General features: G+C 40.5%; 1 protein-coding gene across 1 annotated transcript in view; it reads left to right on the forward strand.

Annotated features, from left to right (window-relative positions):
- The window catches only part of abca3b (ATP-binding cassette, sub-family A (ABC1), member 3b), a 32,229-nt gene that overhangs the window by 2,412 nt on the left and 15,741 nt on the right, over positions 1 to 14,076 (forward strand). Inside the window, exons 3-10 of the mRNA XM_034219808.1 lie at positions 1,130 to 1,376; positions 3,981 to 4,108; positions 5,541 to 5,706; positions 11,208 to 11,467; positions 11,564 to 11,680; positions 12,111 to 12,231; positions 13,566 to 13,739; positions 13,880 to 14,061. Of these exons, the coding sequence (XP_034075699.1) occupies positions 1,130 to 1,376; positions 3,981 to 4,108; positions 5,541 to 5,706; positions 11,208 to 11,467; positions 11,564 to 11,680; positions 12,111 to 12,231; positions 13,566 to 13,739; positions 13,880 to 14,061 (1,395 nt within the window). The remainder of the gene's footprint in view (positions 1 to 1,129; positions 1,377 to 3,980; positions 4,109 to 5,540; positions 5,707 to 11,207; positions 11,468 to 11,563; positions 11,681 to 12,110; positions 12,232 to 13,565; positions 13,740 to 13,879; positions 14,062 to 14,076) is intronic.

Here is a 14,076-nt window from a genome sequence, read left to right on the forward strand (position 1 = left end):
AATAAATACAAACATTTGAAGGATAAAAGGTGGCAATTACTTATGAGCAACTCTATATACATGGAAACATGTTAACACATGTTCTGTCATATTGCAATTATATATATTAAGTAGTAGTGTGTTTTCTAGAGACTCCATTAGTGCCAGACAAGCAAATGTTGGTGTTGCTTTTTTCATCTTGGAGGCAGAAAGCACACAGAGTATATGTTCATTACCTAAACTGTACAAAATAAAAGATTGTGTGAATTACAGAGTGAGTGTAGGAAAATTAGTTTTGTATACGACTAACATGAATTTAAAAAAGCGGAGCAATTGTTGAAAATTGACATCTTAGATCTAAGACTACCTCCAGCGCTGTTTATAAAATAATAATCTCAAAGATGATTGTCCCCATTTCACAAAAAGAGGTAACACAAAGCCCTTGCATTTGCAGTGTTACAAAACTAGTGTCAAAAAACTTTATGAACAATTTTATTCATACATTGAAACACACTTTTAAAAACATTGAAAACAGAAAACATGTCTATTATTGGACTATATTTATTCCTCTCCAAGTGACAAAACTGATTGAGTCCTGAAAAGGGAAAGTCTTAGATTGACTGTAATGTCCTGCAACTGTTCAAGTCACTTTGTACTCCAATCACTCAACAATAGGAGGCTGTGACATTATGCATGTGAGCTGTCTGGGAAAAGTCTATTTCAATTCTGAATAGAGTTAAAGGAATACATTGATGTCCAGAACCCACCTCCGCTGAAAATGAGGTGCAGTTAGTATTTCCAAAGCGTATTGACAAGATGGAAATTGGGTTTGCTTTTCAACGCTATAGTGTTCTTAGTTCTGTGTGTCTCATAGTACAATACTCACCTGTTGCAAAAAATGGAGCCATATTGAATCTGTGATGAGGTATTAAGTTAATAAAGACATGTTTATTCTCTCAAACATAGCCTAGTTAATTAATCCCAATACTGTTTAGTCTGTTTGTCAAATTCTTGATAATTCACCTATTTTGTGAAACCCTGACATCTGCAAAAAAAACACCCTCCTTTTTTTATCTTCTTCCTCTTTTTATTTTACCTTTATACACCCATTTCAAAAAGACGACAGATTACCTGTGCTCTTGCTCTCCAGAAACGTCAGATCCTGGTAACCGTGGTGGAGATCCTGCTGCCGCTGCTCTTCTCCTGCATCCTCATTGTGCTACGCCAGAAGGTGCCTTTTAAGGACTACCCAAATGCCACAGTCTATGGGAGCTTCGACGTTAACCAACTACCATGGGGCTTGAATAAACAGTTTCAGCTGGCCTATGTGCCCGGTAACTCCAGTGTGGTGCGTCAGGTGGCAGAGGACGTGCGAGGCAGCCTTCTCTTCTCCGCAGGTGGGTCATATCTGGGCAGTAAATGGGTGACTAGAATCCAGGACACTTATCGAATGATGTTGGCTTGCTTAAAAATAAACTGCAAATCTGTGAAAAGCAGAGCATCCAATGCTTAAAATATATATGCTATCTTAGCTTAGTATAACGTCTGGGAATGGGAAAGCTCCCTCCAACGTGCAAAACTATTTCCCCTTGATTCTCATTTTTTGGCTAAGTTATGCTTACATGCTGCTTGCTGTAAATTCACTCGACAGTGTGGTATTGATCTTTTGACCTTATCTTCTAACTTTTGGCATAAAAGCAAATAAGCACATTTCCCAAAATATCATACTATTTATTTCAAATAGCTAATATCACTTCATAAATAATCAACAACAGAGAAAGGAAGCTCTGGTGGCTCATCTGACAGTTGTTCTTTAGTCGGGCAAGGATCAAACAAGATCCATTCACCCATGGAAAAAAACCAAGCCGCTCCGTCTTCAGATCATATTCATTTATGAATGTAGCATTTAGGATATTAAATAATATGTATAATATGATTTTCTGAAGATAAATAATCTTGTCTTCCTCCTTGGTTGTCTCCAACACATATTTAGCAAGACTTAATAAAAATTGCTTGAAATTCAATAACAACATTTTACAACAACAAAACGATAATCACATACTGAAGCTGTAGAACATTCACAGAAATGGTCTGCAAACATTTGAGATCTTATAAAGGAAGAAGTTGCTTTCAAATTCTGGCTACAAGTCCTTGTGTTTAAATCCCAAACTGATCTGTTAATACCAGCACATAACCATTGAAACGAATACCACAGCCTTAACACCTTTGAAATGAGGGAAAGAGGTGGAAATACTGGTTTCTCTAGAAACTGCCCTCAGGAGAGCAAACGCGTACTCCCGTGTCAGACCGTATCAACTGGGAATGTAACTGTGTAAAGAAACAAAACAAACACACTGTAGTGTGTATCCTCCTCTCTTAGGACTTCTACAATCTCTTTTTGATTCACACACACTTCTGCATGTGTGACCAGCTATGTAGGTAAACATGCAGACAGTCTCACAGAGTCACAGGTGTGCAAACATGTTTGACATAATGTGCATAGCCATTCTGACAGACAGACAATTAGCAAGATAGCAGTCGTGTGAGGCTGAAGGCAGAGATGTGGCAGCACATGTCTGATATGTTTAACTGCACGTTGTTTTGTGGTGAGATCCCAGCTCAGCCATTCATGAATAATTGATCTGGTCGTTTAGTGGGAAAGGTGGAATAAGGTTGAATTTGAGTATGTCATGCACACAGAAGAACACCAAAATGTGACGTCAATGTTCTGACCAATAACGATTGGACTCTCATGAATGGTTTTAAAAGCTGTGTGATATTTCAAATGTCAGTTTTACCAAAAACCAGTAGGGTTGTTGAACTGGAACCTCTAAAAGAGGCCCCACATTGTGTCTGTGGTGTAAAGATATGACTCATTGTTTATACTTTACATGCTGTGTTGGGAAATAATCAATTGTGAAATGAGATTTCCTTTATTGTGTAATCTCAAATTATTGTTGTTAAAAAGTCGGTCATCTTCATTTAATGATGTTATGTTTTGTCTTAAACTATAAACCACTACGTTTAGCTATTTAAATGTTTTATCCATTATGTATAGTAAGTTATTTTAACTTCCTCTTCCTTTACTCATACTTAATTATTTGATCAGCTTAACCATTACTTTTAGGTAATTATCTCATCTGTTTAGCCATTGTTCTTTTAGCTAGTAGTTAAACCATGTTCAAACATTTGGAACTTTAATTATTTTAATTAAATATCAAAAACCATATATCCAATACTTTGAGCGGAGTCATGTGAGTGGGGATGTGTGCGGTCAGCGTAGCTCACTTACTGGTCATCGTGACAGTATATTTACCTAAGATAAACATCACACCAATGTATAACTCTATGTAGATGTTTTTTCCCCAAATATTTGGATATGACTTTTTGCAAATTTAGATTTCTGAAAAAAAAGAATAGCCCCTGTTTAGGAACGATGGGGTCAACCTAGTCGTACAGCTGAAGGTCAATGTGACCAATACATGTTTGAACTAGTGTGTTTGGCAGCTGATTGTCCTTGACCTGTTTCACTCTGTGTGTCTGCATGCAAATGTTTATTCAATGAGACTGACCCAGATGTACCTTTTGGAACAATATGTAATACTGATGTCTTTTGCCATACTCAGAAAACCTACATGTGCGGTTTATGGTTTGGTTGAAGTCAAAAGAAAACCAAATCAGATCTTCTTTGTCCTGCACGCTGTTTTTATTGATCTTCATTTCGCCTGCTTTGATGTCTTTTGTGTGTTATGGCTCTGTGCGTCCCTTTTTGCTTTTTAGTTTACCATGACAAGTGTACATTTTTCTCTCGTATATGACCTCTTGTATTGATAATATTCACCTTAGTATTTAGTATGCTGACAGCGTCTGGACCATATTCAGTGAGATTAGCGAGCGCCAAGGTCAGCCCATGAGACAGGGATGAAAACAGACCTACGTGAGGAGAATACCACACCGCGACTGATCTAATGTTTGTTTTTGTGTGTACGTGTCTTTTCCAGTGCGTGGCTTCGAGACAGAAGAGCAGTTTGAGGAGTATGTGAGAAGTGACCCTAAGTCAGCGAAACTGCTGGCTGCTGTGGTGTTTGAGCATCCATTCACCCACGATGATGAACCTCTGCCCCTGAAGGTGAGAGGCAGTAAACACACACTGTCACTGCATGCAGAGTTTAGCCACAACATGAGGGGTAAATTATTATGTCTGTATTTGAACAGAACCCTAACTACTTAGTGTAAAATATGCAACATAAAACATTTTTTTTTCTCAGTAGGATGAATAATTAAATTTAATAAAAAGGTGTTCCTAATAATTCTGGTTCAGTCTCTTTTCAGTGCTTCCTTAAAAAATAGAAGGAAGAGTCTTACACTAACAAACATGTTTTGGAACATTAAATAGCATCGGTGTGCATGCTAACTTTGTGATATCACATAATTATAACTACCAGATTGATGTCTGCTGTGATAAATGCAAAGTAGAATAAAGGTAGAGATGAAGCTTCTCCTCCTGTGTGGCAGGAAAAACCTGATGTGAATTTACAGCTGTGTACAGCGCTTTATCTGAGTGTTCTGAAGCAGTCTGATATACTTAATATGCCTGAAGACTTCAGACTGTATTTGTTTCCTTACTGTCCTTGGAGAAAGTTTTTCTTGCTGCCAGGAACCATAAACATAAAAACACACACCAGCAATCAAGGAGGTAATTGGAACTGAAACTTCCAGTACCATGAACGAAAGTAATTTTTCTAAATTACCTGGAAACTAAAGGCATACTGTTGCAGCTTCAAAATGTGAAATTACGTAGTTTACTTTATATTTTCTGGTTCAGGGGACGCACCCTGATAATGATACATTGTGAAATACAAATCTGTGTTTAAATCAGCAGGGAGGAGCCCTAGTTAAAGTTAGCTGTTAGCAGCTGATAAGGAGGCGATATGGTAAATGATAACATTGTCATTATATGTTTTCCTACATATTTCTTCTTCGAACGATTGGCAAAAACAAAAAAAACAAAGGGACGACAACTCACAAATGTATATATTTGTGGTTTTGTTAACAAATAATAACGTTGTTGTGTATATTTTTACCAGATTTATGGTCCAAAATAATACTAACACGGAGAATGGTGTTCTTTATCTGGCAAAACAGTTACTCTGCCATTTAACCTCTGCTTTTGTTAAATTCAAATTCAAAGTAAGCCGAGGACATAATGGTTAGTTTTACTAGCAGATAGAACACAATGGCAAATAATGTGCCTGCCAGAACATGACTCAAAGAAGCCAAACATTCTTGTTGGTTTCAGAAGGATTTTGTTGCTGCTGGCTCGATGTTAGTCTGTTTGTTAACTTAAGTAATCTTAGAGCACATTTTAACAATGCTGTTCAGGCTGTTTCTGTCATTAGGTGTGAAGCTGTGTAATGTGTAATTCAAAGGTTTTGAATTGTGTAACGAGAAGATAAAAGAAAAGCTCAGAAGACTTTGTAAAAGTTAAATTAAACAACGTACAAATAGGTTGATGTATTTAGTCAATAAAACTGATTTGGAACTTGCTCTCTTAATAACAGGTGAGCTACCACCTGCGTTTGAGCTTCTCCCCACGTAACGCCCCTGTCCAGGAGAAGTTTGAGCTGAACCCCAACAGCGACCTGGACTGGCACACGCTCAGCCTCTTCCCCCTCTTCCAACTGCCAGGGCCGAGGGAGCAGTACGACAAGGATGGGGGCACGCCTGGTGAGAACACACATTACCGTTTCTTTGTTTCTCTTTATCTGTCTATTCCACTTCCTCTCTCTCACCCGTCAGATTTAAGCCAAAACAAGTAACAACAACATTTAAATATTCTGTAAAGCTTAATTTCTCAGAGGACTTATTCATTTTAGCTTTAGTCATTTTAAAAGCCACAAAATAATGTCAACAGTTTTATTTCTCTGCTGAAACGGAGATTATGATTGATGAAAACCATTTATGTTCAACGATCTCTGCAGCAGAGTCCTCTCTTCAGGCTGCGTTTCCATGGCAACCACGGCCCTACAAATCTAGTTTTAGTAAGATTCATCGTGCCCTCGCATCATTTGTAGGGCATTTGTAAACAAACACTCTCCACTTTATCTTCACATGTGTCCCTTAGGTTGAGGTTGATTATTAATGCAGGATTGGATAAGACACTGTTCTGCTGTAGACCGTACTAAAATAATGAGGTTTCAAAACACTCATAGCAGTGCTTGAATTGGAATGAAAAATGTGCCAGTACTCTAAAATCAGCAACTTTTTCAAGTCAATTTTATATACACAGCCCACAAACAAGAATTTGGCTACTATAATGCTGGTGGGTTTGTCTCTTTACTACTGTATATTTTAGAAAGGTTCACTGTACTTAACATTTTTTATGATAGGCAGCGGATATGGCTAAAGCTCAGTAAGGTCAATATTAACTGAAAATATAGCAATCAAAGTCTAGATCTTCTGCTGAAGACACATGAAGCAGAGACCTTTCAGGTGAGAGCCCCTCTGGTGGTGTTCAACATTAATGACAAGGAAACAAAGCTCTGGTCAGAAGCATTTTTTATAAAAAGCTTTAACAAAATTAAGTATTTCTGTACATTTTGAATGCAATCTAACTTTCCAACTCAGAAAACGAAAAAACGAAAAAGTGCCAAAAGTCTTCTCACATGGCTGAGCTGCTTTGCAATATACGTCACCACTGAAGAATACAAATATGTATAAAGTAAACTATGATGCAATCTAACTTTCCAACTCAGAAAAATGATAAAGAGCATGAACAAAGAACATGTAAAAACAAATGCAAAATTTGCACAATCTAAAATGAGAAACTGTAACTGCAAGTAACAAAGTCTGAGCCATGGTAAAGAGTTACATTGAACACCAAGCTGATCAGATAACTCCCTGGTTGGTCTGAAGTCCTTCTATCTCCAGGATCTGTACAAATCGGCACATTATGCCAAAAGTCTTCTCACTGGGTGAGCTGCTTTGCAATATACTTCACATTGTTAGAAAAGGCTCCAGAAGGCCTTGGGGACATCAGTATCAGGGGCTGGAGCTGGACAGGCTCTTTCATCAGCACTTCTCCTTCCCTTTGCCAGCCAGGACCTCACATACTGTTCCGGATTGAACTGTCCTAGTGATGGTCCATTACATTTAATGAAAACCAGGCTGGACAGTCGGCTGACAGAGAGAGCATTCCTTTTTGCAGTAAGGATATCGTTCATGCAGCTGAATGCCCGCTCACACTCACTAGTGGAGACAGCGATGGTTCGGACTGCTTTCAGTAGAGGCTCCATGGCAGCAGGTGTATGGGATGCCCTGGTTTCCTTGTATTCGCGAAAGCCCTGAACAGTCTCTCTTCTGTCCACTTTCAGCACTTCGCACAAACGTAGCACCTCTACGTCCCCATACTGTACGTCTAACTCCTCTTCAGGCCAACTTCCAGGATGGATAACTTTCATGTCCTGGATTAGCTGATTGTCCCGGGCCTCCCGGCCATGTAATGGGATTTCTCTTGTGCTGACATGAGAGGAGGTTGTGGAAGTCATTCTGTGTCTCAGATTCTCTACCATACTGCGGAAAAACTGACCTGCATGAATCTGTACAAGCCTGCCATTCTCACGCAGGGCAACACCCTTGAAGGACTTCTCAGCTAGAGCTGTATGAACTGTAGTCATGTGTGGGCCAGGCATGGTGACCATGGATTCAAAAACTCGTATTTCTCGAGTTAAGAGCCTATCTGCTGTAGGCAGTGTCATCTCTCTTTTTGGAGTTGCCGAGAGAGGTCGCTGAGCTCTGTGAGCGCATCGTACATCAGTCCCAGATTGCTGACAAACGTTGCAGATGTGAGCACATCATCCAGGCCCTTGTACTTTGCTCTGTCTCTGGAATCCCTGCTCGTGTCGTTTGCAGCATTTGTGAAGTGATCATGAAGCACTCGGTAGTTTTCCCAGACTGCTCTGACGCTCCTTTCACTTGAAGCCACCCAGCGGATGGACAAAACACGCCCTATCACCAGGAGACGCTGTCCGACTGCTTGCGCACACTGCGCTAACTGCCTCTGATTTTTGGGGGAGGCATGGAACAAGGAATAGAGTTTGTCAAAAAAGATCTGGAAATGATTGAGCCCTGAGATCTCCTTGACCACATCCCCAACTGCCAGCTCTAGACGATGATTGGAGCAGTGCCACACAAACAGGCTTGGGAATTTACTACACAACTGGGTAGCAACGCCTGTTCTCTTCCCTAGCATGACTGAAGCCCCATCACATGCAAAAGAAACGAAACACTGACCTAAAAAGTCCTCGTTAAAATCTCTTCCAAGACACTCCATTAACGCCTTTGTGATGTCATCAGCCGTTGTTCCATCCAACTCGATCAGCTCCCAAAAAAACGTTTCGGGCTCAGCATCAGCTAATGCTGAGCGTAGACACACAACAAGCACCGTTTTACCACTAATAGTGGTAGATTCATCGACCAAAACACAGAGTTTTCTTTAGTTTTCTGTAATGTCTTTTGCCATTTTTTTTCTTCAGCTCATGAGCTATGTGGTCGATGATTTCGCCACAGGTTTTATTGGAGTGCAAAACCCTGCCCACGTTCAGCCCATTCAGTTTCTGTACATTCAAATCAATTGGCATGTCTGTGAATGGCCGGCTATGTTTGCCAATTTTATATGCCGTTCGAAAAACTCTGATAGTGGTGTCTAATTCAGATTTATGCATAGACTGCACTTGATGTTGAATAGTTTCACGTGAAGCAGATGTAAGGATGTCAGCAGCTTTTACATGGGCTTGTGATTCTTTATGTTCTTTGATTTTTTTTCTCAGGCTAGCTTGTTGTTTGCCCTTGTCAACACCGAAATGAGACACTGCACACTCACCCCATTCAGTTGACAGTTTCAGTCCTTGTCCAGTGTGTATTCCCAAAGATTTGACATGATCTCTGCATATCCGACATCCTAGCTTCTTATCTTTAAGAAGGAGCCATGCATTGGTCTTGCAAAAATATTGCACCTGGTCCGTTGTCCAGCAGTCAGGTGCATCGCTTTGCCCGGTGTTGGTGGTGGCAGTTGAGCCAGCAGCAGCTAACGTTAGAGGCTCTGGAGGAGGCGGCGGAGCTAGTGCTAATGCTAATGCACTAGAACTTGGAGCAGGAGGATCAACCAAAGAAAGCTCCCCATCAGACACAATTTCCAACACAGGCACAGCATTCTCTGTATTTGAAGTTTCTTCCGGCGACAACCGCTGTCTTTTTGCACTTTTATTAATCCACGCTAACATTTTAGAAATGCTAATTTGTGACGTGACTTGCTTTCCTTCTCTCGGGGGCGTGCCTGCTCTGTTCTATCACTCTACATAGCCACCCACTGGGTGGGAGTTGCACTGCATAAACACAACACACGTGCATCTAGGTATGTAAATTGTAAAGTATTAAAACATGGTTTTACTAACAGTTTTCAGTATGTTGTTACTTCGGCATTATTATTATTATTATTATTTTGAAACGTGTATTACTATTAAATCACGGTCAAATAGGTTAATTTTGACATAGTCGTTTCCACCACAGTATTTACATGGAGAAGATAAGCCCCGCCCCCTCTCCAGCACGTTCTGTTTGAATGACAGGAGTAAACAGCTGACAGCCGCTGTGAAACTCCAGCGGTTAGAGCGATGAGAATGTCCGTTCGGCACCTCATGACGCATCTACTGAGTACCGGGCGGCTGTATATATATATATATGGATGTATAATAAGAACGGCGGGAGAGTGTTGAGTACTGGCACGGTGCATGAGTACCGGAGTACCGCCAGCATGCCGGTACTGAGCAAGAAGTGCCGGTACTCCATGGGTCAGAACCAGAAGTGCCGGTACTGCGTACCGGTGAGTACCGGCCCAATTCCAGCACTGCTCATAGTCCAAAATATGAAGTCATCCACATAGCATTATATTGAAGCTTTGAGTGTTTCATGATCAATCAACAACTTTATTAATCCCGCAAGGGGCAATTGGTTATGAGCAGCAGCTTATGTCATGTACACAGGCAGGAACATACAAGAAGAAAACACACAGATACACCCGGGAGCACAGATGTGGATAATTCCAATTTACACTATAAATAGTTCAAAGCATCACAATAATAAATAAATAAATAATCAAGTTAAAAGCCTTTTCAAGAATTTAAAAGTTTGAGTGCAGAAGGGATGAATGATTTAGAAAAGTGATTAGTCCTTTGATCAGGTAGAGCATATCTACGCCCTGATGGCAACAGACGAAATTCATGTGAAAGAACATGACCTGGAGAGTTCAGAATGCTCTCGGCTTTCCACAGAATCTGTTGGTTACAGAAGGAATTTAAGTCTCTCTGTTTCACGCCGATGATCTTGGAGCAGGTTTTAACAATGCTGTTCAGGCTGTTCCTGACTTTCAGTGTAAGGCTATGGAACCAGCAGATAAAAGAAAAACAAATAAGACTCTCAATGAATGCTTGGTAAAAACGACAAAGAATGAAGGGCCTGACAGAGAAAGAGTTCAGTTTGCGAAGAAGGTGCATTCTCTGTTGACCCCGCTTCACAATACACTCAGTATTCACATCAAATTTGAGGTGGTCATCGAAAACGGTGCCCAAGTATTTGTATGATGTGACAATTTCTACCTTGTCATTGTGTATGATGCACTCCTTAGGAACATCCTTGTGATGTCTAAAATCAATGATCAATTCCTGGGTTTTGGAGACATTTAAATCCAGAAAACTGTCATCACACCAGGAAATAAAATCGGCAAGAGCACACTCGTGGCCTGATTCTGAGCCGCTAAGGAGGGACAAGAGGGCGGTATTGTCAGAGAATTTAACCAAGTAGCTGTTGTCTTGCATGCTCCTGCATTTATCAGTGTACATTATAAAAAGTAGGGGCGAAAGAACACATCCTTGAGGCGAGCCTGTGGAAGTGATGATAGAGTCAGAGAGGCGTCCATTGACAAACACCTTCTGCTCTCTATTAGTTAGAAAGTTTAAAATCCATGATTATGGATTTCCAACCTCTAAATGCATAATAACTCATGATTGCAGCTCCACTTGTGTTCCTCAAGGCCTCTTACCCATTTTCACATTTAAAAAAAACAAGTTAGCACTGAGTGCTTTGTCTGGGAGAACAGGTCCCTTTGTCAAAGTAGAAGTCTTTCTTTTTCAACATATTTTCTTCAGTGTTGATATTTATTTTCTCTTTTAAAGGGTATCATCGAGAGGGATTCCTTGCTGTACAGCACGCAGTGGACCGAGCCATCATGCGCTCTTTCAACAGAACGTCTGCTTCCTCTCTGCTGCGACAGACCAGAGTGGTCCTGTCACGGTTTCCTTACCCGGCCTTTATTTACGACGTCTTCATCCTGGCCATTCAGAACCAGCTGCCCCTAATACTGGTGCTCAGCTTCACCTACACCTCGCTCAACATCGTGCGAGCCGTGGTGCAGGAGAAGGAGAGGAAGCTCAAGGTGTGTTTACGTGCCTTTTTAGAAGGGATGTTTTCTTGGTGTTAAAATAAGTAGTAAAACTGATGTTTAATGTCAAACTTTTCTTGTGTATTTCAGGAGTACATGAGGATGATGGGCCTCAGCAACTGGCTCCACTGGAGCGCCTGGTTCCTCATGTTCTCCCTCTTCCTCTCCATTTCAATCTTTTTCGTCACCCTACTCCTTTGTATCCATGTAAGTATATGTGTTACAAAACATTGTTACACAAGCCACATTACAGCTTGAAATAACTTCCCCAAAGGTATCATAATCCATTGTAGCATTTAAGATGTTAAGATGATTTAGTGGAAATACCTGCAGTATTTATTTTGTACAGAAAGTATGTAGCTTAGCTGTAGCCCTCAAAGCAATACTTTATACAGTGCGTCTTTGTAAACTAATAAGCCAAGTGAGGCAGAGCGTTACAGTGGTTTTGTACAAAGCAAGAGGAAAATAAAAGGAAAAAGAGACGTAGCTGGGGAAGCAAACTACCAAGTATTTTATTACATTATTATACAATTTTCATAACAATAAGGTAGTCGTTTTTCCCTTTTTATTTAAGGGGGTTTAAATGTGTCTAAGCAAGTCATACCTGATCACAGATCTGGTTTTCACCTGTTTTTAGATGAGCCCTAATGGAGCAGTGCTGACCTACAGTGACCCTACACTGGTCTTTGTCTTCCTGCTCTTCTTCACTGTGGCCACCATCAACTTCAGCTTCATGATCAGTGCCTTCTTCTCACAAGGTTTGTCCACTTTGAATAATGATCATGTATTTTCACTGCCTGTCTTTGTGTTCTGTTGTGTACAATGTGGTCCCATGCCCTTTCCTCTCCGGCTTGTTGTTGCCTCTCAGATATAGGTCAGTGTGTGCATAAGTATAACGTCAGTGTATAAGTGTCTATTGTTGGCTTGGCTGGTTCAAAGCATAAACCCAGCAATAAATGCAACATTGAAACTACACAAAGGGTTTGAAAACCTATTACATTCTTATATAAAAATGTAGCTCATGTAATGACTGTTTGATTTAATCTGCTGCTGTTGAATAGGGCAGTTTATTGGTGAAGCGAAAGGTTTTGTTCGCTCTTAAAAGTAGAACTATTTTTGTATTAAGTAGTACAGAGCTCCTTTCTGTATGCAACCACATTAAATGAAAGAACCCTTTCCAGCCTGAACAACTCAGACGATAAAGAAAACGATTTAAATCCTATCTGTCCACCCTCTTTGTGCTCTCCCTCATTCAGACCAGAATATGAATGAAGCCCAGCAGCTCAGGTTGCAAGTGTTCAGAGCCTCAGTGTTATGTAGCCCTTTGCAAAGCAGTTGCAACACTGTTAGCACTTGCTTAGTCATGCTGTAGTGTTGTTTTCTGGCTTATTTAAATACATACACAAGAAACATGCACTTGATTGCACTTTATTATTATTTGCCTAAGGAGGAGGCTTGAATTTCTTGTCCTGCTCGTCCTTTCTTCTTCCTACTTCCTCAGACTTCCTTAAACCCTGTCTGTCTGCTGCCCATGAATAATTGTCCAAACTGTGGTATTTGACAGCCCGACTTAAGTCATTAAAACTGCATCAATTACTTACCAACATTAGCTCAATCTGCATTATCATCTGGTTCTTTCCCCCTATGTATATGTACTTCAATACATGCCAAAAGACAAAGATCATTACAAAATAGCTCTAAGGGTTTTCGATATATATATTGATTTGTAAACTTAAGAGGAAAGAGTTAGCGATGAGGGACTTTTAAGATTAATATGCCAAGCCAACAGAGAGGAACCTCCAGTGCCCTTTTTGGCTATTTTAGAACAAAGATTGATTATTTTTTTTCTCTTTTGGCAATCTTTGTGTGAACAGATGTTTGGATGTCTTTCGCACCACATCTGCTCAAAATGTCCACCATTTCTCACTTGTCCTTCTTAATGCTTCATCTGAGCAACACTCCCAGACTTGCTCTGTCAATCCGGGTAATGGGTTTTGTAGCAAAAGCAGTTTTCCTCACGTAGTAATTCACCCATTACATCTTGCCACTCAACATCTCTTTCTTTCTTTTCCTTTTTTTTGTCTAACTTCAGCTAATGTGGCGGCAGCAGCAGGCGGCTTCATCTATTTCCTGAGCTACCTGCCTTATTTGTTCCTGTGGCCACGCTACGACCTGATGAGCCATGCCCAAAAAGTGTCAGCCTGCCTCATTTCCAATGTGGCCATGTCTATGGGAGCTCAGCTCATAGGAATGTTTGAAGGCAAAGGTGAGCGGTTACGGTCAAAGTCAATTTTGTAAACTACAATCTATACCTTTTGAGATATCTGGCTGTATTAATTTATCTTTCCCTGACTGTTGAAACAACATTTAAAATAATGTTTATCTTGTCTCTCTTCCCTTCTGTAGGAACGGGAATCCAGTGGTCAAACTTGTTCGACTCGGTGACTGTGGACGATGACTTCTCCATGGGGCAGGTGTTGTGTTTGCTGCTGTTTGACTCGGTGATCTATGGGTTGGTGGCCTGGTACATGGAGGCCGTTTTTCCAGGAGAGTACGGAGTGCCTCTTCCATCTTACTTCTTCCTCCTGGTATGCTTCAAAGCT

This window comes from Gymnodraco acuticeps, unplaced genomic scaffold (genome assembly GCF_902827175.1).
Source record: "Gymnodraco acuticeps unplaced genomic scaffold, fGymAcu1.1, whole genome shotgun sequence".
Lineage (NCBI taxonomy): Eukaryota > Metazoa > Chordata > Actinopteri > Perciformes > Bathydraconidae > Gymnodraco > Gymnodraco acuticeps.